The sequence below is a fragment of the Periplaneta americana genome, chromosome 1 (genome assembly GCF_040183065.1).
Source record: "Periplaneta americana isolate PAMFEO1 chromosome 1, P.americana_PAMFEO1_priV1, whole genome shotgun sequence".
In the NCBI taxonomy this organism is placed as follows: Eukaryota; Metazoa; Arthropoda; class Insecta; order Blattodea; family Blattidae; genus Periplaneta; species Periplaneta americana.
The window spans coordinates 173,860,303-173,883,812 of NC_091117.1; the positions used below are offsets into that span (position 1 = coordinate 173,860,303).

Genomic DNA, 23,510 nt, shown 5'->3' on the forward strand with positions numbered 1-23,510 from the left:
TCCTCTCTGAATCAATCAACGGAAACAAGCGAGATTCGCAATTATCAAAGTTCAGAAAACAAAACTGAGCCTATATTTGGTTATAGGTTATGGTTAAACTCTAGATTCTCTGGTCCTAACAGAGAGTTAACAAACAGAATGTTAAAATGTGAAATGTAAATTTAAAGAAACGCAATATTTTAACAGCAGTTTGTACTTTTAACTTACAGTTAATTAACGCTATGTTAGATGCATTTTAATAAAGGTTGAAGAAACCAGACCTTAGCGTGTTTTTTGTTGCCTCCCATATTGTTACTTTCTTTGTGTCTCCATTCTTTTAGACACGACATGTTTTATCTCTTAAAACAGGTCTACGTTCCCGGATTTGTGAGTGACGTTTATGTTGGACTGTTTTCAAGGCCTAGGGATTATAGAGTCCGGCTTAGCTTTGGCGTTATCAAGTAGATATATTACCCACACATCGCTGAAGTACAGCATTTTATAATAAGTCTGTCTCCTTCAAAAACATTAGTGGAAGGAAATTATGAAGACCACACAGGTGAGTTATATTTGCTATGTATAATCCTCAAAATTTACCTTCTCTTCAATACTAACTAATGTTGTCTTGGATTGATTAGTTGAATACAGATTAAGTTTTTATAGTTAAGTATTCCATTTACGCAAAACATTTCGATCTATCTTTCTAATACTCGTTCGATTTCTAAGTGTAGTTGATCTTGGAGCGCTGGTGTTTTGTTGCGAATGAAGCTTAGGACTGTAAGGGGAGAGGTACGGTAAGGTGCGGTGGGGTCAAGCATTGCGGTATGGCATAGTTGTGCTCCGCGGTCAATTGGGAGGCCTAGGCATGGCATAGTTGCGCCCCGAAGAAGTCAGGTAGCAGAATGGACATGGCATAGTTGCGCCCCGAATTAGTCAGGTAGCAGAATCGGTATGGCATAGTTGCGCCCCGCGGTCAATTGGGAGACCTAGGCACGGCATTGTTGCGCCCCGAATAAATCAGGTAGCAGAATGGACATGGCATAGTTGCGCCCCGAATTAGTCAGGTAGCAGAATCGGTATGGCATAGTTGCGCCCCGCGGTCAATTGGGAGACCTAGGCATGGCATAGTTGCGCCCCGAAGAAGTCAGGTAGCAGAATGGACATGGCATAGTTGCGCCCCGAATTAGTCAGGTAGCAGAATCGGTATGGCATAGTTGCGCCCCGCGGTCAATTGGGAGACCTAGGCATGGCATAGTTGCGCCCCGAAGAAGTCAGGTAGCAGAAGGGACATGGCATAGTTGCACCCCGAATTAGTCAGGTAGCAGAATCGGTATGGCATAGTTGCGCCCCGCGGTCAATTGGGAGGCCTAGGCATGGCATAATTGCGCCCCGAATAAATCAGGTAGCAGAAGGGACATGGCATAGTTGCGCTCCGATGAAATCAGTTAGCAGAATAGACATGGCATAGTTGCGCCCCGATGGGCATAATACACACGAAAGTGATTGTCATAATATAAACAAATTACTTACAAATATTACAGTGATAGCTGCATTGAAATCAGGTAGGCCTAGCAAATGACCAATTTTACTATTTAAAATAACATTTTTCTATCGCTCACACACAATAAATGAACTACATTTTTTGTTCGTACATCGATATATCTTAACCCTACTGTAGAGGGTTTCGAAAATTGAAACTTAGACCCATTGTGAATTATTAACTCTTCACCCTTTTTCACTAAACTTAACATTCATTTAGTCCACATCTTTGGAGTAACGGTCAGCACGTCTGGCCGCGAAACCAGGTGGCCCGGGTTCGAATCCCGGTCGGGGCAAGTTATCTGATTGAGGTTTTTTCCGGGGTTTTCCCTCAACCCAATACGAGCAAATGCTGGGTAACTTTCGGTGCTGGACCCCGGACTCATTTCACCGGCATTATCACCTTCATATCATTCAGACGCTAAATAACCTAGATGTTGATACAGCATCGTAAAATAACCCAATAAAAAACATTCATTTTAAATTAACCTCACTATACGCCACAGACGGTGTAAAAATCATTACGGTAATAAAATGTCAAAGACTGCTAAGCCCCCATATTCTAACGGCTCACTCATTTGAATATGTACTTTATTAAAGTACTGCCAACTTCATGGTGTTCATTTTAACGGTATCGATAATGAATATTAAATCGCATAAGAAATCAGAAAGGTTGGTTGATTAGGAGGCTCGAGTTTCCGTAGTGTCTTTTTCTCTACCAGTTTCATCTGGGCGCAACTATGCCATCCCCTTTTCTCTACCTGATGACAACGGGGCCCAACTATGCCCACGAAACAGGGACCCTTTTTTATCTGTTGCATTTTATCTGACCGTGGGGCGCAACTATGCCCTGCCCAGCAGAATAGACGTGGCATAGTTGCACCTCGATGGGCATAGTACACACGAAAGTGATTGTCATAAAATAAATAATTTAGGCCTATTTAAAAATATTATAGTGGTAGCTACACTGAAATCAGGTAGCATATGATGAATTTTGCTATTTAAAATAACAATTTTTATCGATCACACACAATAAATTAACTGCATTTTTTGTTTGTACACCGATATCTTAACCCTACGGTACATGGTTTCGCAAATCGAAACTTAGAACCATTGTGAATTATTAACTCTTTACCATTTTCACTAAACTTAACATTAATTTTAAATTAACCTCACTATACGCCACAGACGGTGTGAAAATCGCTAATGAAATGTCAAGATTGCTAAGGCCCCATATTCCAACGACTCATTCATTTGAATATGTCAGCCAATAAAGTACTCCCAACTTCATGGTGTTCATTTTAACGGTATCGATATTGAATATTAAATCGAATAAGAAATCAATAAGATTGGCTGATTAATAGGCTCAAGTTCCCGTAATGTCTTTTTCTCTATCTATTTCATCGGGGCGCAACTATGTCATGCCCCTTTTTTTTTTACCTGATGGGAGCGGGGCGCAACTTTGCCTACAAAACAGGGACCCTTTTATATTTTTATATATTTTTTTATTTTATTGGGTTATTTTACGACGCTGTATCAACATCTCAGATTATTTAGCGTCTGAATGAAATGAAGGTGATAATGCCGGTGAAATGAGTCCAGGGTCCAGCACCGAAAGTTACCCAGCATTTGCTCGTATTGGGTTGAGGGAAAACCCCGGAAAAAACCTCAACCAGGTAACTTGCCCCGACCGCGATTCGAACCCGGGCCACCTGGTTTCGCGGCCAAACGCGCTGACCGTTACTCCACAGGTGTGGACACCCTTTTATATATACTGCATCTTACCTGATCGTGGGGCGCAACCATACCCTGCCCAAGCATTGCTGAGGTACACAGCAGCAATCACAACGTTATTACTTATTAGTACTAAAATCTGCCACGTGCATTTAGGAAATTAACGAGTTATGTTATATCAAGGCTTTGACTTCCTCTTTTAACTCGCTACTTTATCTCATTTCTTGCATCCTCCGCTTTCTGTTCTAAACATGTCCTTCTCATGAAATTCATCGTCTCTTTTTCTTTCCTATAAGTGGTCCAGGAAAGGAAGACACGTGGCTTGTTTTGGAACTAAATGGTAACGTCAACCGGAAAGAGAAGCTAACAGTGCTGTACAAAGCAAGTTATTTTAAGTGTAGCCTACAGTACTAGTAGATACAGTTGGAAATTACGAAATAATAATAATAATAATAATAATAATAATAATAATAATAATAATAATAATAATAATAATAATTTATTAACGGAAATTATACAGCGACCTTCCAGCGAAATCTACTCGTTTCTTGGTTTAATAATGTACTTAGGTTCGGTCTCCTTTGCCTCCGTTACGTCTGTTGACGTAGAACGATCTTTTCCTGCTTAAACTGATTTTACACCGACAATCGCCAAACCTTTTCTCTAGAACACTTAGAGAAGGTTGTAGTAATTTATTGCGAAGCCAACTATGGTTCGAACAATTGCAACAATTTTTGTGGATCTTTAAGTGCATTTAGATACATACATAATCATTTTAAGTGGCAGTACTGGTACCTTTGACAAAATTTAATAATTTATACAAACAGAGTTTGGACACTCTAAAGTACTATTTCCTACAGTTAACAACTCTTACGCACTAATGTTTGTTTCTTTGCTTTTGTCAATAAATTTGCTAATTTGTTAACATTGTACTAATTTTTTTAATATCTGTAGTGTTTTCCTACCCTATACTTTTAGAGCCTAGTCTATTTTATAAGGTAATGGAAGTGAATATTTAAGCACCTAAGGTACATTTTTAGGACCTAAATATTTCGCTGTCTATTCATCACCTTCCATTACCTACTCATAACACATTTGCAAGTAAGCTTCATATTTCAGTTTCATCAATGTTATGTTTATTGCGGGTAGAACGTGTAATGGTCTTTATAGTAGTGGATACTTGTTTTTTGTACACATTAGAAAAAGTAGTATTGTGACTACGTTGATTAGAGATAGAGATATTATTGTAACCAAGAAATTCATGGTTGTAACTCGTGTAGAAGCGCCTCTGATACAGATATTGAAAAACAATTTTTGTGACAGCTGTGTAAGACTATTGCCTAAACAGCATTATTCCATTAAAAACTCGATTTTGAAAAATTGTAACATAGACCGTTATTCGGTCCAACGCTTCAATTATCGTATATCGTCGTTGTTCCTGCAATAACTTCTATGTGACATTTTCATCGATTTTCAGATTTTTGCTCTAGCTATTAAATAACTTAAATAATATAGTGATATAGCAAATAATAAAAACTCCTATATGTAATTATATTTCTTTCTTTCGAAAAAGTAAGAATTCACAATCCCCTATGTACGGCTGCCATAGGATGAATGAATGTGTTTTTTTCTTCCTACTGAAAAATGGTATATTTTGCATATAGGAGTTATTGCAGGAACAACGACGATATACAGGACTGATGGTAACCTCTGCACCAAAATTTAAGTGGTGATTCTATATGTTAAATATAGCAAAACTTTCATTACACTTTTCCCTTGATGAAGCACCGTTAAGCAGGATCTTTGCCCAATGTTTGCAGCGCTCTATTGCGGTAAACCCCCTAGGGATATGACTGATTGCTATACAAGCAGATAGTAAAAATAATCTGGACGGTTAATATCTTGAATGTGTGTTTTTTTTTTTTTTTTTTTTTTTGCAAATTAAACCATTTAGCCATGAATTTAAACTGAATAATAGCGAAAATCGTTGAAATAAATCTTGCAACGCAGCGCACGTCTCGTGTTACCGACTGAGTACAGCATAGGGGAAGGGGAAGGTAAGGAGTGCAGGACGCGCTGGCTTAAGGTACGGTCACACGTCGCTACTTTTGCTGCGCAACTTTTGTACTGCAGCTGCAAAAGTTTCGTGTCGTGTTCACACGTAAGCCAAAAGTAGCGCGCTCCGCAACCCGAGCGCTGCAAAAGTTGCAACTGGAGGTTGCGAGTCTGTTCACACACAAGGCGCTACTTTTGCAGCCGCAGTCATGCTGCAAGTTTCCATCTCCGTGTTGACTTGTCAATATATATTTTGTGGTTATGTTCGCATTATTAAGAAACTCATGCGAAAGCTTACTTATCTATTATTTGCTTTCTATACTAACTAGTATTCAGAAATTGACATTATTTTTACTATAAAGCTTTTAAAAACGCTTATGGGCCAATACTTAAATGATAACCAACAGCATATTCACGTAATCAATGTTGGCAACACTCCTGTTTGAAACCACGATACTGAAAATTTAAAAAAGAATTAATTATATCGTCAGCAAATATGCTTAGACTGTGTTGTGTATTTAATAACTGTTACAAATAATTTATTTTCATCACATCTAACATTAAAATATATCCAAACAATAAACGTATCATTGGCACATTTGGGTGACAACACTGGTTGCAACCGTAGCAAAAGTTTCAACAAAACCGATATCAAAAATGCTGCGGCTGCAACCCTGAGAACCCTGTTCACACGTCGCTACTTTTAAGCTGCGCGCAGCATGGAAAAGTAGCGGGTAGCAGGTTCGGCAGCCGCTACTTTTTGAGTTGCACCGTTGTTCACACGTCGCAGTACAAAAGTTGCGCAGTATTTTGTAGTGCAGCGCTGCAAAAGTAGCGACATGTGACCGTACCTTTACAGTTATTGCAGCAGCTGTGATGTTGCCAAATGCTTCATAGAAATGTAACGATTTCCTTTGAAACGGTGAATGTTAGAGAAAAAACTTATTTAGATTTATCAAATCTCTCCTCATGATCTATCATCAGTTTCATTGTGGTGTTGAGGTTATCATCCACACAGGGACAAAGCATGCCTAAGTGTACAGACCCGTTAGCCAAACCAAGCCAAGCCAAGGAAAGCCTGTGGACCCAGATTTGGACTGACTCTTAAATGTATTTATTTTTTTCAGGTTGCACGCTTTGTCCTACTGGCCTTGGTGGTCGTTATCTCCATTTCTGGGAACGAGTGCTTGAAGTGCTTTGGATCATGCAAATTTGTGTGTCAAGAAAGTTTCTGTGGTATACACGACGAATCTGCTTGCGCACCCGGTGAACAATTTGTGAAAAGTAGAAAATGGTACTGCTGCGGAACTGCAAACTGCTGTCCTGCCTGTGTCACCAACGTCGGTACGTACCCAAACCTCCATTCCCAAACATTTAACACCATGATCACTATAATACTATAGAATACACATACTGACAAAAGCGTAAATATTATAAAGTAATAGCCATCACCATGTTTCATTAAGCATTTTACGTTTATATCAACCACCATAAATGTGATGACATTGTTACGCGCTGGTCTTCCGTCCTGGTGTCCCTACGAGTTCGATCCCCGGCTACTTCGTAGTGGAACTTGTTTTGAATAATGAGAAGAGAGTTTCTCGGGGTTCTTCAGTTATCTACCTACCCCTCATTTCCTCTATCATCTGCAACAGTTAACATACAGGGTGATTGACGAGGATTTATCGTCACTTACAGAGCTTATTTCCGAAGACATTCTGAGCAAAAAATGCCACATTAACATTTGTCCTAATCGCAACATTTTCAACGCTACATTAATTTGAAATTGTTAGTAAAATACACTTTTTCTTTAGTTTTAAGGGTAACTTGTTAACTTTTTCATTTTCTCTCTCTTTTATTTTATTGTTGAAACTTATTATTACAATATCGTGCTCTTTCAACTACATTCCTTAATAATATATTTTTTTAAATTATATAAGTTAGGTCAGATGCAACAGTCTTCATGAGTGGGATTGTTATATACAATAGAAGTGATTTAATACAGTTATATGAACACGTTTTAATGATTGAATAAAATTAATAAAATCGTTTAAAAACCAGACATGTTTCGGAGGAATGCTCCTCCATCTTCAGTGGTAGTACCACGACGCTGGTACAGATGTTCGACCGCGTACGTAGCTAAAGGAAGACTGTCCTCCGAAACATGTCTGGTTTTTAATCGATTTTGTTAATTTTATTCAATCATTAAAAAGTGTTCATATAACTGTATTAAATCACTTCTATTGTATATAACAATATATATTTTTTTATTTTATGTTAGAAGAAAGTATTGATATTTCACCACTTTTTAAATTAATTTACTTTTTATCAGACAATCCGTGAAAGGTGGAAAAGTGATTTTGCATGATATTGCAGATATGACATAAATTTCGTCACAGTATGTTGCATAGTTTTTGAATTATGAGGGAAACGCTTCATCACTGCACAGTGAACTGCCACCATTTTGAATTTTGAAAAGAAAAAATATAAATATATTTTTTAAATCGTAAAAATACTTTTTTCATACAGCAGAAGGACAATGTTTTACACATATTAATTTTCATTTTTGTATAAGATACAGTAATGGAGAAAAAAATGTTAAATATTTCCAAAATTTTACTGCTGTAAGCTGTACCTAATCCCTTAAGAAGGTTAGCATTTCCCGCCAACAGTTTCTTGTGCATTTCTCAATACTAATATTTTTAGAAAAAAATGGCCTCTTAGCAATAATCAATATTATTTTCGTAATCAAATTATTATTATTTCAGGTCTGGGGGAACAGTGTACAGCTTCATATAACGCCAAGGATGGACACTATAAAGTCTGCCCAGAAGGCTCATACTGCAATTATTCTACTGCTGTGTGTGAAGAACAAACAGAAGAATAAATCTGTGTGTCAGACACCTGTTGTGTATTAAAATGTTATAAAATCACACGACTATGTAATATTGTAGATTCTCACATTTATACTACATTGTTCATCTGCTTAAAAATTATGTTTGAGAAGTAATGAAGATAATAATGTAGTTTCTAAACCGAATAATAGCAAATATATCCTATACTTATTCTACATTTAATTTCCTGTCGATTGTCATTTATATTTGTTACTGTTGCTCCAAGGTATTTGCATTTTTTCACCTTTTCAAAAGATAAATTATATTTACATTACGTACTATGTTCTGGTCATTAGGTATAATCATACACCTCGTTTTTTTCGGGATTTACTTCCAAACCTATCTCATTACTTGCTGCGAGTAAAATTCCCGCGTTTTCCTTAATAGTTTGCGGATTTTCTCCTAACATGTTCCCGTCCCAGTTGATGTTAACTCGCTCAATTGCATACCCTGTCTGTTTTCATGTACTTTCCTAATGGCATTAACATTAAATAACTTTTGTAAGTCATGGCAACACTGTGTTGATAGGAGATTTTTTATCGTTAGTAATTTGTAATTTGTTATTTGGAGTGTTGTAAATACGTTTTGAATTTTGCGGAATTGAAGAAAGTTTATGCTATTTGTGGGCTAAAGAAGATGAAGTGTCAAGTGGAAAGAAACGAACACTTCCGGCATATTCTTCTGTTTGAGTTTAATAGAGCAGGAAAGGCAGTGGATGCGGCTCAAAGATTTGTACCGTGTACGCGGAGAATACCATCGGAGAAAGCACTGCAAGAAAATGGTTCTGTTGTTTCAGCACACAATATCCTCTATAAAAGTAAGTTTCCATCCACAGATGATGATATGATGATGATACCTACGTCTTGTGGGATGAATAAGCCGTGATGTATTACGAATTGCTTCCCAGGAATGTAGCCATAACTTGTGACATTTTATTGCCAATAACTCAGACGCCTTGCGGCAGCAATTAAAGAAAAAGATCGGGAAAACTGCATCCGTACTTCTACAACACGATAAAGCATTCCTGCACTCCGATAACAAGACGAAAGCTGCTATCCAGGAGCTTGGTTGGGAGGTGATTCCACATCTCCCATATTCTCCCGATCTTTCGCCTTCATATTTCCACCTTTTCCGTTTTCTATTCAACAGTCTCCAAGGGAACTGCAGTGATAACGAAGACGCTTTACAAACTTGGCTTGGCGACTTCTGTAACTCCAAAGAAGCAGATTTTTTCAGACGCGGCATCTAAAAACTATTTGAGCGTTGTTAGAGTGTCATAGATAATGTAAGAGAATATACTACTCATTAATTTCTATCTTCTATTCATCTCAAATAAATATACAACATTTTTTATTAGAGGAGAAAAATTCGCTCCTGCACGAGCATCGAACCCGGGTCCTTGGTTCTACGTACTAAGCGCTCTAACCACTGAGCTACGCCGAAGTTCAGTCCACAGCACCAGATCGAATCCCTCTCCTCTAGAGTTTTTCCCTTTGTGGCCTTACTCCATTTTCGTCAAATATTTGACATGTTGTATTAAGTCGTACAAGAAGCGCACTCTACTGAGTGATTTGATGGCGAATTTTTCTGCTCTAATAACAATTGGTATCGTAACAGATAAATTCTGTAGGACCAAAAATTAATCTTTAAGTAAATATACAGCATGATACTAAAAGATGGACTCAATTTCATATGCCTATATTTCCTGAACTATACGTTTCATTTGAATTGTGTAAATTGCATTTGATTATACACCCACTCAAGTTTATACATGTTCAATTTTCCCTCTCCGGCTGCACGGATGAGATCTAGACGGTAGCTGAATTCATCCCACACTTAATAAAGGATGTCTTGCATCACTGAGTTCACCGCAGCTGTTATACGATTTCTTAGGCCAATAAAATTTGTGGGTGGAGGTGGTACATCAACTGCGTCTTCCACGAAGCCCCACAGGAAAAAATCACAAGTTGTGATATTAGGAGACCTCGGTGGCCAGAATGAAGCGCCAGGTCTTTATTCCCCAAGTGATTTATCTTACAACTGACACTTTTGTGCGCTTAAGAGCGCTCTATCGTTAGTATTCTAAACTTTAGGACAGCCTCTTTCAAATGTTCTGTAGGTTATTCAAATACAACGTATAGTTCAGGAAATATAGCCATATGGAATCTCTCAGAATAACGATGTATTTGTCATAGCGAAGAAATGCTACGAACTTTTTCTTCAACCTAATATTTTCTTCGAATCGTCTGTTTAAAGAAGATTGATTCATATTGAGGATCGAGAGCGCAAGCTGAAAGATTGTGTATTATCAGTGTGTAATAAAAGTATATGCAGTATTTCGATTATGGTTTTTAATTTACTTCAAATTATTCGACAAAAATTTGAATGCAAATGAGTCATGTGTGAGGAAAACTGGAGGGACTGCTCGAATAGGCGATCAAATGATTGAGAGATCAAGTTAGCAACTGAAACGCTGAACACTCAGTAAATGAGCCGGCAACTGACTGAGCGATTCAACGACCGAACGACTATACTGTTTTCGCTGTAAGAAAAATCCTAATGTAAACATAAGCACGTTGTTGTCATACCCGTGATTGGCTCCCAGACGAAACACTCACATGACGCAGGAGAATATAGTTCGTATTTGGAAACCATAATCTTGTATTATTTGAAAATAAAAAATTGAATTCTAGTTGTTAAATACGATGAAACATGCAACTTCACTCATATGTAAAACGCTATGTAAAAGAAAAGTTACTTTTATATTTTGTTATGTACTATGAACGCGGATGAATACCAACAGTAATACTGAGAATTTATAAAACAATTATATTACCGGTTGTTCTGTATGGTTGTGAAACTTGGACTCTCACTCTGAGAGAGGGACATAGGTTAAGGGTGTTTGAGAATAAGGTGCTTAGCAAAAATATTTGGGGCTAAGCGGGATGAAGTTACAGGAGAATGGTGAAAGTTACACAACGCAGAATTGCACGCATTGTTTTCTTCACCTGACATAATTAGGAACATTAAATCCAGACTTTGAGATGGGCAGGGCATGTAGCACGTATGGGCGAATCCAGAAATGCATATAGCATGTTAGTTGGGAGACCGGAAGGAAAAAGGCCTTTAGGGAGGCCGAGACGTAGATGGGAGGATAATATTAAAATGGATTTGAGGGAGGTGGGATATGATGATAGAGACTGGATTAATCTTGCACAGGATAGGGACCGATGGCGGGCTTATGTGAGGGCGGCAATGAACCTTCGGGTTCCTTAAAAGCCATTTGTAAGTAAGTAATACTGAGATAGTCTGTTCTTGTAATAAGCTGGCGTTACTTGAGCTCGTAGTTGTTCACATAAGCACGTGGTACTGAAGTATGGCTTCTGCATCCTCGGTGTGTGTGGTTATTAATCATAAGAGTAGAAACCCTCTCAAAAGCGGAGAAAAACAAATAGTCTTAAATGTATATAATAAGTTAAATGAGTTTTAATTATAATAATTATAAAGTAAATATTTCCTAAGCAAACGGATGCACAATAGTGAGGTTAGGCCTACTTGATGAGTAACGAGAAATATTTAACATGAAACAGAATGTACAACAGTAGGTGGGAACATGTACTGAGAATCTATGGCGACAAACAGTGGCCAATGAAGCATCACTTCAGTCACGTGCTATTGTTTACATTAGGATTTTTCTTACAGCGAAAAGATTATTGACTAACTTTATAAGTATATTTATGTCCACCGCTGTGGAGTAACGGTTAGCACATCTGTTCCTGAAACGAACGGTCCCTGATTCAAATCCTGCTTCGCACAAGTTACCTCGTTGGGGGTTTTTCCGGGGTTTTCCCTCAATCAATTCAAGCACAATAGCTGGGTAACTTTGGACGTTGGACTTCGAACTCATTTCGCCATCATATACCATTATCTATCCCATAGTTCGGGTTAAGTTGACGGTGCGGCGTACTTGTACAAGAGCGCTGCCATTTGGCTACCCAATCATTTACAGAAAAGGAGTGGTAAGCACAATAAACCTCAGGCTGTAGTGTAAAGCCTTCGGGTTCCTCCCCCGTACAGGAGAGAAAAAAAGTGGATTCGTGGCTAACTGATAGAATTACTGACCGACTGTGCTACTGTTTTACTGAGTGTGATTGACTTGCTAAACCCAGCGTATTTCTAACTGGCGGATCAAGCTAACGTACAAACCACGCACGAGTCACTGAACTGAAAAATGTAACTGAAGCACTGGTAATCCCGGCTGTCCCAGCTGACTTGAGTTGAGGAGAATGGTCCAAAAATGGGATAATCACGCGTGGTAAATGCAGTCTATTGCTTGACCTTGAATCGCCAGTTCGAAATTCACCGAAAATAATTTATTTTCTAGTTGACTATGTGACTGGTCAGTTGAATGAGTGGGGAGGTGGGTAATTGAGTGGCTGACTAGCTGAGTGAACGCGTCTGTAAGTTAGTGACTGTTAAATGAAGGGAAGGGGCAGGGTAATGGAGTTGGTAGAGCAAGTGGCTACGAACTGGAAGGTCTGGGTTCCGATCCTAGAACAGCCTCGAGGTACGCTCAGCCCCCTACAGAGTACCGGGTCTTTGCCGGGGTAAAAAAAAAAGTCAGTCGGAGCGTGTTGTCTACCATAAAATCTCATTCTAGTGACGAGGTCAAAAAGCATGGTGCTCTACCTCCATACCCCAAAATACCTTCATGGCATGTATTGGGTGACGTTTTAACATTTTGAATAAATTAAACTACTAAGGACCTACTTTCTCGTATCTGTGGGTTATCGTAAACTTGCTGGTGTTCCACCCATGCTAATCGGATTCGATCCCCGGCCAGGTTTTTGTAGAATTTGTAGTGGGAAACCAGACGTTTCAGAGGACTTGACTCGGAATACTCCGAGTTCTTCCTTCATTCCGCGAATACTTCCCACCTTGGCATTCACATGGACAATAATCTCAACTGGGACATGCAAATCACAGAAACCTGCAGAAAAGTATATTCTATTATTCATTTGCTAAAAAGGATAAATGTTCATCTTCCCTCTTGCTTAAAAAAGTCCCTTGTGCAGACCCTTGTATTTCCCTATTTTGACTATGCTGACATTTTACTGACTGACCTTTCCAGCGACAACAAAACGAAACTTCAACGTGCTCAAAATTTGTTTGTACGTTTTGTAAGCAATGTTCGTAAATATGATCATATTATCCCATTCCTGGAAACAATAGGTTGGCTTAAACCAGATAAGAAAAGAAATTTACATTCACTTCTCCTTCTCTTCGAAATCTTGAACTCTTCTATTCCTTCGTACCTGTCGTCTCGCTTCACTTACCTTTCTTCCCACCGCAATCTGAACACACGCTCTCGCCATGAAACAATACCAACAACACCATCCCATCGCACCTCCTCATACTCATCCTCTTTCACAATAGCCCTGCCAAGACTCTGGAATTCGTTACCTGCTAGCATCAGGGACTGTCGAAATAAAATTGAATTCAAACGCAAACTTGCTAGGCACTTGGCCAGTAATTGAGAGTTGTTCAGACATGGTTTCTTGTAAATAGTTTCCTTAATCTATCACAAAATATTTCAATATCCGGTAATTTCATTGCTATAGATTTTTGTTATTGTAGGTTTAATTTGTAATTCAGTAAATAAAAAATTATTCTTTGTTCTTAACTTCTATGATAAAATGTCTAGCTTTCATTAATCAGGTAATCTTGTCGTACTTTAATTTTATTGTAATTGTAATTGTAAATTTAATGTTAATTGTAATTTTATTGTTCATATTATAGTTGTAATCCCCTGGTAGAGGGGCAGAGAAGGCCTGACGGCCTTATCTCTACCAGGTTAAATAAATAAATACTAATACTAAAACTCTCCCTAATTTCACCTATCATTGCAGTAGTTAAAATAGTCTAAGTTATGTTGAAGTTTTGCGGATGGTATGGGTTTCCGATGCTGATATAGGAAGAATTTAGGACTGCATATTCTGAGGCTTATTACGTACTTCTGGGGAATATGACTTGCTCTATCAGAACTGAGACATGATGACCCAACTGTCAGTATCGGATTTACTAATACACTTGTTGGACTTGGGTGATCATAGGGAGTACAATGGGCTACGTTTATCCTAATTTAATGGATCCGTCCAAGTCATACCCCTCGAAAAACCAAATCAATATACCTATTTTATTAAGCAAACTCACAGAACTTGCTAAAATATATTAGTCACTTGCGTGCAGTAGTTGTGCACAGTTTTCTCATTTCATTATCCACTCTAGAGTACTTAACTAGATAGGTTAATATATATAATGAAGAGTGTACATTTTTACAATTGAAATATTCTAATACCAATGTGAAAACACACATCTATAGAATATTTCTGAAGTCGCTTCAATCCATAACACTACAATTCTCCATTAGCACTCCATGTAGGCCTATCTGTAAGTATTGTGAAATTAGTTTAACTCTTCTCCTGTTTGATCACGTTTTAGGGTATGGTTACCATGTTTAGGCCTGTTAATCGGGAACCTCGTGTGTAACACGTTAAAGTTAAAACAAGAACTGAACACACAAAACTAGTAGTATTTCTAGAGGACTTACTCGTGTTAATTATGTAAGATTTGTGCGGCTCACAGTTGTTTCAGTGCTTCACGCACCATCCTCAGAGCCTACTAGATCTCGGCGTCATCTCGAACTTCTCTGCCTGTTCTGTGGATGTGTTTGTTTGTTGAAAGGTGTTGAAGAGTGGAGTCAAATATTGTGTGTGTACTGAAATAGATCTGTGTATTGCGAATTTGATCGGGTTGTGTTTTAGTGAGTTTGTATATTTCGTATTGTTCTAGTGTGTTGAGTTTTTGGTTCTTGGTTCTGCTTCACCATAACAAAAATTGACAACAAACACACCTACAAAATATACAGAAAACCAACCACCACCACCGCCACCACCACCACAGACATACACAACACATCTAACCACCCCATACAACACAAACATGCTACATTCAGGACAATGGTACACAGATTACTCAACATACCCATGAGCCAACAACACTACAATGAAGAAGTGAACACAATCAAATACATAGCACAAGAAAACGGATAGAATCCAAACATAATAGACAACATCATAAGAAAGACAAAACAAAAACTTAACACAAAAACACGCAAAACTCAACACAAACACAAGAACACAAGAAATACATCACACTAACATATGAAAACAAAAGCACACATAAGATCGCATCTTCATTCAGAAAGCAGAAATACAGCACAACATACAGAACAGAAAACCCACTACAAAGACATCTCAATACACAAAAAACACAAACAGGTGTATACAAACTCACATGTAATAGTTGCGATAAGTTCTACATAGGACAGACAGGCAGATCATTCCAAACACGCTACAAAGAAGACATTAAAGCAATAACCAGAGGATACAATGCATCTATATACGCCGATCACATAACCAATGCTAACCATACATACAATAACATAAATGCGGACATGGAAATCCTACACATACAACCCAAGAACCAAAAACTCAACACACTAGAACAATACGAAGTATACAAACACACTAAAACACACCCCGATAAAATTCTCAACACTCAGATCAATTTCAGTACACACACACTATTTGACTCCACTCTTCAACACCTTTCAACAATCAAACACACCCACATAACAGGCAGAGAAGTTCGAGATGACGCCGAGATCTAGTAGGCTCTGAGGATGGTGCGTGAAGCACTGAAACAGCTGTAAGCCGCAATAATCTTACATAATTAACACGAGTAAGTCCGCTAGTTAACCAATTAATTATATTCAAGTGTTAAAAGTAGTGTACGCAAGATTCAAAATGGATTAGTAGTATTTCATTTTACGACTCTTTCACCTGTAGATATTATTTAATTTGAAGAGCCACTAGGAGAAAGAAAGAGTTCCGTATTTCCACGATGATAATCCCCATAGATCCAAGTGGAATTTGTAGTAAAGAAAGACAGTGCTTGGTGGTAGGTTTTCGTAGAATGATCTCATTTTCTCTCCCGGAATTTCACAATTTCTGCATTAATCATTATCACTATCATCCTACTCACCCTAGAAAGGCAACGGATGAACTACCTAACACTTTGCCATTCACAAAAATTTTCTCGGGTTGCATATAACGTCTCGGTCACTGGATATGGTACTTGAAGAAGAAATTAAAAGAGAGCGAGAAATAGCCGTCGCATTTTGTCTGAAGCCCTCTTAACAGGGATAGGGTTCTTTGACATAGGACTCGGCTTAAATTCTCTCCCGGCTTAAGCCAAGATATATATATATATATATATATATATATATATATATCGGGGAGAGTACCAGAGATGACAACACACAAACATAATATATCACATCACATGATGACATGGCACGATATAATGCAATGTTATACAGGGTGTCTCTAAATTAGACCGACAAAATTAGGGAGCAATAGATAACCTTTGTGGAAGCATATTTTGTTAAGGAGCTCATGTGCTGCGACGCTTCGTTTCATTTCAAGAAGGCGGAAACAATCACTCTTTTCAGTCCAAGAGGGATGTGTCATTACTACTATCACTCAGTTTGTTTACGTCCGGATCCCAGTATAATTTGGTATCGATTACAGCACGTCTGTTTACTTCCATTGGTACGACCTCTTGTTATCCGTCTACGTAGTTTAGTACTTGTATTGCACCACTGCCATCGTGATCTAGACCAGGCCGTAATGCAGGATGGGGCGGGCTTTTCTATATTAGTATACGGAGCTGAGTGAAATATATTACTTTAATGCGTGTCGGTGCTCAATTTTATTTAGTGTAATGTGTGTATAAGATACGTTCACTTCTTACTGCATAATATGTTGCAGAAATAATTACAAAACTGTGTTATTTTAATGCGAACGGAGTTTTACACGTTAACATAACCTGTTTGCATCAACATTTTAAGTTTGGAATGGAAGCTATTTAGAGATATAATAAAGAAGAATTAGTTATATTGTGATTTTAATTTAGCACATCTATCTTCCTTACTTGTAGGTAGAAAATTTGCCACAGTCCCTCCTATGAAATAAGTGTAGGCACGCGCAGTTGTGTTACTTCATCTCAGTGGCGGCTCCTGCATATTTCTTAAGAGGAGGAAAGAAGTTAACAGCACGAAATGACACCTTCTTGAATGAAATATGCTACAAATTATCCTACATGCATACATGTAAGACCAGGTAGTGTTGGGGTTAGCCTTCCCTTCTGTATAACAATAATCTGTTCTTGTAAACTGAGTTTCCTAAACTGTCCAAAATATATTATGTTTTCACTTCCATTTATTGTTGAATAATTGCACAAATTAACAATTACAAGGAAATTCACAACCTCGTAGCATTTTTCGAGCACACTACAGCATCACACGTGATGGAAGAGACTAGCTACTAACTCGTAACCGGAACCGTTTTACGGAAATGGAAATGGGAATGGGAAATAATCTGAGGAAAGCGAGAACACTGCACTCACCCACGTGGTCTGTGTTACCACATGTACATTTTACAAGTTCAGTATCCATGCTTTTGAAGAATGTCAGTTCTTGTAAAGTCATACTATCATTATTGTTCAAAGCTGCCGGTGGCCGATTAAATTTTTATGTTAAAAATGATGTAGTTTGGAGTACATACTTTCAGTTTAAAATATATTTGTACAAAAGTGACAACTTGGCTGTTGCCCTGTCTAGTAAACAATGAATAGAAGTGAATTTCAGGGGCCAACTACGTAAAACTACTTCCTCTTTGTTTTACATACACCCGACTTTAACTTTCAAATATCCACGAAAGTTTCAAACCATATAAATTTCAAACCTATATAAAGTGCAATGAATAATATTTTTGATTTATAATTGAAAAAAAGTTTACATGGTGTCTTTCATAACGTTGCGTTAAAACTGTTTTTGTTGTGTCCCCTCCTAGATGTGTTATAGTGTGGTTGAATGTAACATCGTTAGGTGGCAGCGGTACGAGCTTGCTGCACGACCAGTCGGTTCCTATATTTCCCGCCCATGCGCTGGTTCAGAGGAGGATCTCCTCCCTCTCCGTTCATTTACTTGCTTTAAAACTCTGCTTCTTTCTCTGGCCGCTAGTGCGCTCTTGTCTATCTGTGTTAACTGCAGTAGAGGAGGAATGGAGTGCCTTTCCTCTACACAGACAATCTCGCATCTTTCTCACAGTTTTCTACAGAACATGAGCGCGCATCGTTTAAAACTCGTTCAACCGAGTTTTTCTTATAGCTGTGAACTTAAAAATTATCGAATCTTCCTCGAATTTCAAGGCACATATTTTATTTGGTATTTACTTTCAAAAGCAGAAAATGTGAGGAGGACGTTCCTCCCTTCCTCCCCCGAGGAACCCTCTGCTTCATCTGGTAGGTTAGATAAATAGAATTCAATACGACCCAGTATAGTAGGGAACAAATAAATAATACAATTAAATTGTTATTCAATGCAATGTGTACATAAGTTCCGGCTAGTTCTATTTATTTGTTGCATAATGTAGCAGGAATAATTATAAAACTGTGTTATTTTTATGTGAAGAGAATTCACCATGTTAACATAACCTATTTGCGCCAACATTTTAAGTTGAGAACGAAAGCTATTGTGAGATTTAATACAGAAGAATATATTTAGGATAAACTTCAGAACACGGTTATCTTCCTTACTTATACTTCCACAGTCCCTCCTATGAAATGTACATATGGTTATATTACTTAACTAGGGTTAAACGAGCGCTGAGGTATAATTCCGGTAACTTCTGAACTGAAAACAGTTGAATTTATTTTTTGTGGAGATGCATTTCATCCTCTAAGCAAGGCATAATAAAAGCCTGAACTAACCGAACTAATTAGTATATGAAAGGTGAATGAATACGAAGGGAACTACCTCAGCGCTAGTTTAGCCCTGGTAACATATTAAACTAATCAGACTGGAGTACCGTATGAAACTAATAAATACAATTGAAGTGTAGACAAATTGCATTTACAAGTTATACGTAGCGTTATGCTTAATTATGATGCATAATTGCGAATATAGAAATAAGACGAGTACTGATAGAGTAAACATAACCTATAATGTTAACACATCAAAATATGCGTGCGATGCAACTGAAAATTGTTGAAACGTGCTTAAATGTATGTGCAAGAATTTTGTAATGAAGCGAGCGTGCTTTATTTCAATTAATTAAAATGCTAGATACTGTAACAGTAATGAACACTATAAGGTATAATTTTTCATAATATACTATATGTATCTCGCTTTTAGTTCAAATTGTGTATATTATCAAACGTCGTATTATTTATAATGTAGATTATTCACACATAAGAAGGGCGCAATAATTTAAATTTAATAAAACAAATACGGTAAACTAACAATAATGGATTAGACAAGAGTAACATCAGTAACGCTGCACTTAGGCCTAATCATAATTTACTTTACATACCAGTCAATGTTTCACTTTCACGTGTATATTATTACACATATTTACTGTTTATAACACCAAAAATTCATTTAACCACATAAGGGCGCAATATTTAATCGAAATAAAGGCAGGTATTACACATACGAACTTTGCCTGCAACAATGTAATTTTCACACCAAAAATAATATTATACCTTACGTTGCAAGTGAATTGTGTTGCAAGTGAATTGTGTGTGTCTCAAGTGCCTCACAATCACTGTTTAAAATTTTACTGACGCGATTACACTGCATTTCAGAGAAATATATGTTATTTTTCAAGTACTGCAACTAATTGATATGGTTGAAAGACCGCCCTTCGCGATCAGCTGATAAGCGAGTCACGTGGTCTGCCTTACGGCCTGTATTAGATCACGATGGCAGTGACTGCACTCATTCTAGTGTAATGTTGAGTACAGTTTAATGCGTCGTTGGTTTCTTTTTTTCTGTACGTATTTTTTCTTTGTTTGGAGTAACACACAGAATCATGTGACACAGAATCGCTTGTTACTTGCACATACTTACTTACTTTATCCCAGGGATGTCGAACAGCCTCGAACAACTGCAGATCCTTTATTCCTCCCTTACCGTGCAACGGTTGAACACAGGTAGTAGGCAGTCCGCCCAAATGATCGTATACAAAAGCTTACTGCGGCGGCTGGTACTTTGATAACTTTTATAGTACATCTTACCAACTGATAGGAACTCAGTTTAGATTTGCACTTGATGAACTCTGATAAACAAAGAATGTAGCCTACATGAGGACTAATAATAATAATAATAATAATAATAATAATAATAATAATAATAATAATAATAGAGTTTTATCTACTAGGTCATTCCATGAATGTTGTTCGTTAGTGACGGAAATAAATTATAATAATAATAATGTTGTTAATATCATGTTTAAAATATCAACTTAGTGTAGGGCCTATGTGTTATAACAGTGCAACTTAAAGTTCAGAAACGTAAACTGTTTTGATGTATAATACTAATTACTTTTAGTGTAACTTGAAATTTGTTCATAGTTTTTGCTACAGATTAAAAAATATCTCCTTTTCGAGTTCGATCTTTAGTGAAATAACATCTACAAGATCTCCATGAACATTGAAATCTGAATCGACACCCATTATGAATATACTGTAGCTAGCTGCGCCGTATCTTTCCGGTCGGTACTTTCATCAAGAGCTATAGTGAGTAATAAGTGAAAGTTTTCATTCTTGCTATCAATTGTTTCTCCAAGTTATCTCCCATTTCTGATACGCACTCTGCAACAATATTATGAGACAAACATATAGATTTAAAATCATTAACGTATTCCGGGCATATCTCTTTTGCAACACCTATGAGACAGCTTTTCACAAATTTTCCGTCAGTAAATAGCTTTGAAGCCATTGCAATAATTTCACAAATTGTATAGCTAGCACGAACCAAACTTGTTCGAGTAACAACCGATGATGATGATGGAAGGTTTTCTGAATTCAACCTTGCTTTTAATTCTTCTACAGCCTTTTCACGAGTGAAACTGGATAACTTTTCTGATCCATAAGCTTCAGCATGACGTTTAGAATTAAAATGCCTTTTAATATTATGATGGCTAATGTATCCAAGTTCCTTTCTACATATTAAGCAATGTGCCTTTCCGTCCTTTAAGATAAATAAATATTTATCTGTCCACTCACTATTGAATCGTCGTTCCATATCCATACCAGCCGCCAGAGTTGATAAACACACTGCGTACAAAAAACTGCTACTGCGAGATGACTGGCTGTCGTTGTAGCTCAGCTACGGTAGGAAACAGTATTAATCGTTTCACAGTTTGAGAGCGCTGTTCGACATCCCTGCTTTATCCCGACCTGTAATTCCTTCTTGCACTGAAACGAAGCGTCGCAGCCCATGAGTTTCTTAACAAAATATGCTTCCACGAAGGTTATCTTCTGCTCCCTAATTTTGTCGGCCTAATTTAGAGACACCGTATATACAATACAGGCTATGAATTAACAAAATATACACAAGGCAGCACAGCACAAATTAACATAACACAACATAAATATAACAAATGTAAACATAGCATAACGTAACATAATATGACATAATGCAAAGAAGCTGGAAACGACAGGGAATATTATGTTATCAGTTATCACCAGGCTTCGAGGCTTTGGACCCGATACAATAAGTTTACTGTGCATGCACTATAGGTTGTTGACTCGCTCCAGGTATGTTGAGGTAACAACGTTGCTATTTAGAGTAGAGTACGGTAGTATGGGGAAACAAACATATATATACATTCTGAAAGTAAATATACATTACACAATGATAATGTCAAAATAATGTGAAAAGTATTTATTCTCCTGTCTTTTACAAGCATTTGTGTTTAATTAGACACAGTGTTAATGGTGGAAATAAGCTTGTAGCAATTTTAATTTTTTCACTTATCCTATTGGTCATCTTTAGGAAGTGCAGTTACAGTACCGAATTGCAATGTACCTACTACAAGATACATTCTCAGTGTCTCAAACGCAAATATTTTTCGGTTATCTGCCAAAATTTGTACTGTGGAAAACTGCGCTATACGTCGCATGACGTGATAGGAGCAATACGAAAAAAACATAACATCATTGCAGTCTCTAAGAGACAGTCCTTTATTCTCAGGTGACTCTATGCCCACTAACTTGTTGTTCCATATCCGTTATTTTTTGCATAACATTGATTTACACGTTCAGTAACATGTGTACTTGGTGTCCCATTAATTCTCTGCGTCATTTTCTAAATTAATTCGAGGGCTTCCGGCATCTCTTGCTCTGACTTTTCTAACAGTGTAATAGTTTCAGTCACAGTTTGAAAATGGGTTTGTATGAAAACCACATCATTCGTCAGAACCTTCAAATCCAGAGCATTTTTCTTTGCGTATTTGTTGGCATTCATTCTACAGTACCCCCACCCACTATACGCTTTACCACTATACTCAGTACGCCGTTACGCAGATTTCCCACTGAACTGCTCTATCGGGTCCAAAGTCTCGAAGCCTGGTTATCACAAGGTTCTACAGAATTCAGTTCTCCGTGTATACTCCACGAGACGTACCGAACCAATGTCTCGGACAATGTGCCTGTCGTATGCGCCGAAGTTCAAGGGCGTTTTTCGTGTTTTGAATGCGTGAAGTTCATCTCAGTCTGTTATGAGCTACGGAACTTAGGCCTACTAATTAGGATGGAACGAATTTTTTTAAATTTGTTTTTAGTAGTAGCGTGGAAAGTTGCCTATTTATTTTATTTACTTACTATTTATTTATTTATTTTGCTAATAATTGTAACATAAAATATAATATACACTGTAAAAATTAGCTCGCCTCTGAAAGAGTAGAACTCGTGCTTAGGAGCAGATTCCTGAATTTAAATTAAGAAGTATATAATACAATTTGTCTTATGTCTACCACGCAATAAGAATATATAAATTTAAATTTAGAATTTTTAAATTTTTATGAAATCCATACATAACTTTTAAATTTAATACTAGAACTATTAGAATTGACAAGATCAGGACATTTAAATACAAATTTTTTATATATTCTTGGGCCTAAATTACTACTATAAGTAATACTGTAGCAGTGTTGCATTTTGGTTCAAACAATCTTAAAGAATTCATACTTTTTGTTTCATAACTATGAGAATACAATTCAAAATTATTTCGATTTTTATGTATGAATTTTATTAATACAATATAATATATTTGTCTTATTTTAAAAACATTAAAGGCTAAACACAATAAACAGTAGACTATAAAAGTGTAAAAAAAAA

The 23,510-nt window shown here is 37.2% G+C and overlaps 1 protein-coding gene across 1 annotated transcript; it reads left to right on the forward strand.

Annotated features, from left to right (window-relative positions):
* Positions 1–383: 383 nt before the first annotated feature.
* On the forward strand, positions 384–8,384 carry LOC138704316 (uncharacterized). The gene is made up of 3 exons (XM_069832180.1): positions 384–538; positions 6,435–6,651; positions 8,076–8,384. The coding sequence occupies exons 1-3, from the start codon at positions 524–526 to the stop codon at positions 8,192–8,194; spliced, it is 351 nt and encodes a 116-aa protein (XP_069688281.1). The 5' UTR covers positions 384–523; the 3' UTR covers positions 8,195–8,384.
* The last annotated feature ends 15,126 nt before the right edge of the window (positions 8,385–23,510 follow it).

Bases quoted from the DNA above. Each gene is read 5' to 3' on its own strand.
- LOC138704316 (XM_069832180.1), top strand. The intron at 6,652-8,075 runs GTACGTACCCAA...TTATTATTTCAG, and splicing joins TGCCTGTGTCACCAACGTCG to GTCTGGGGGAACAGTGTACA.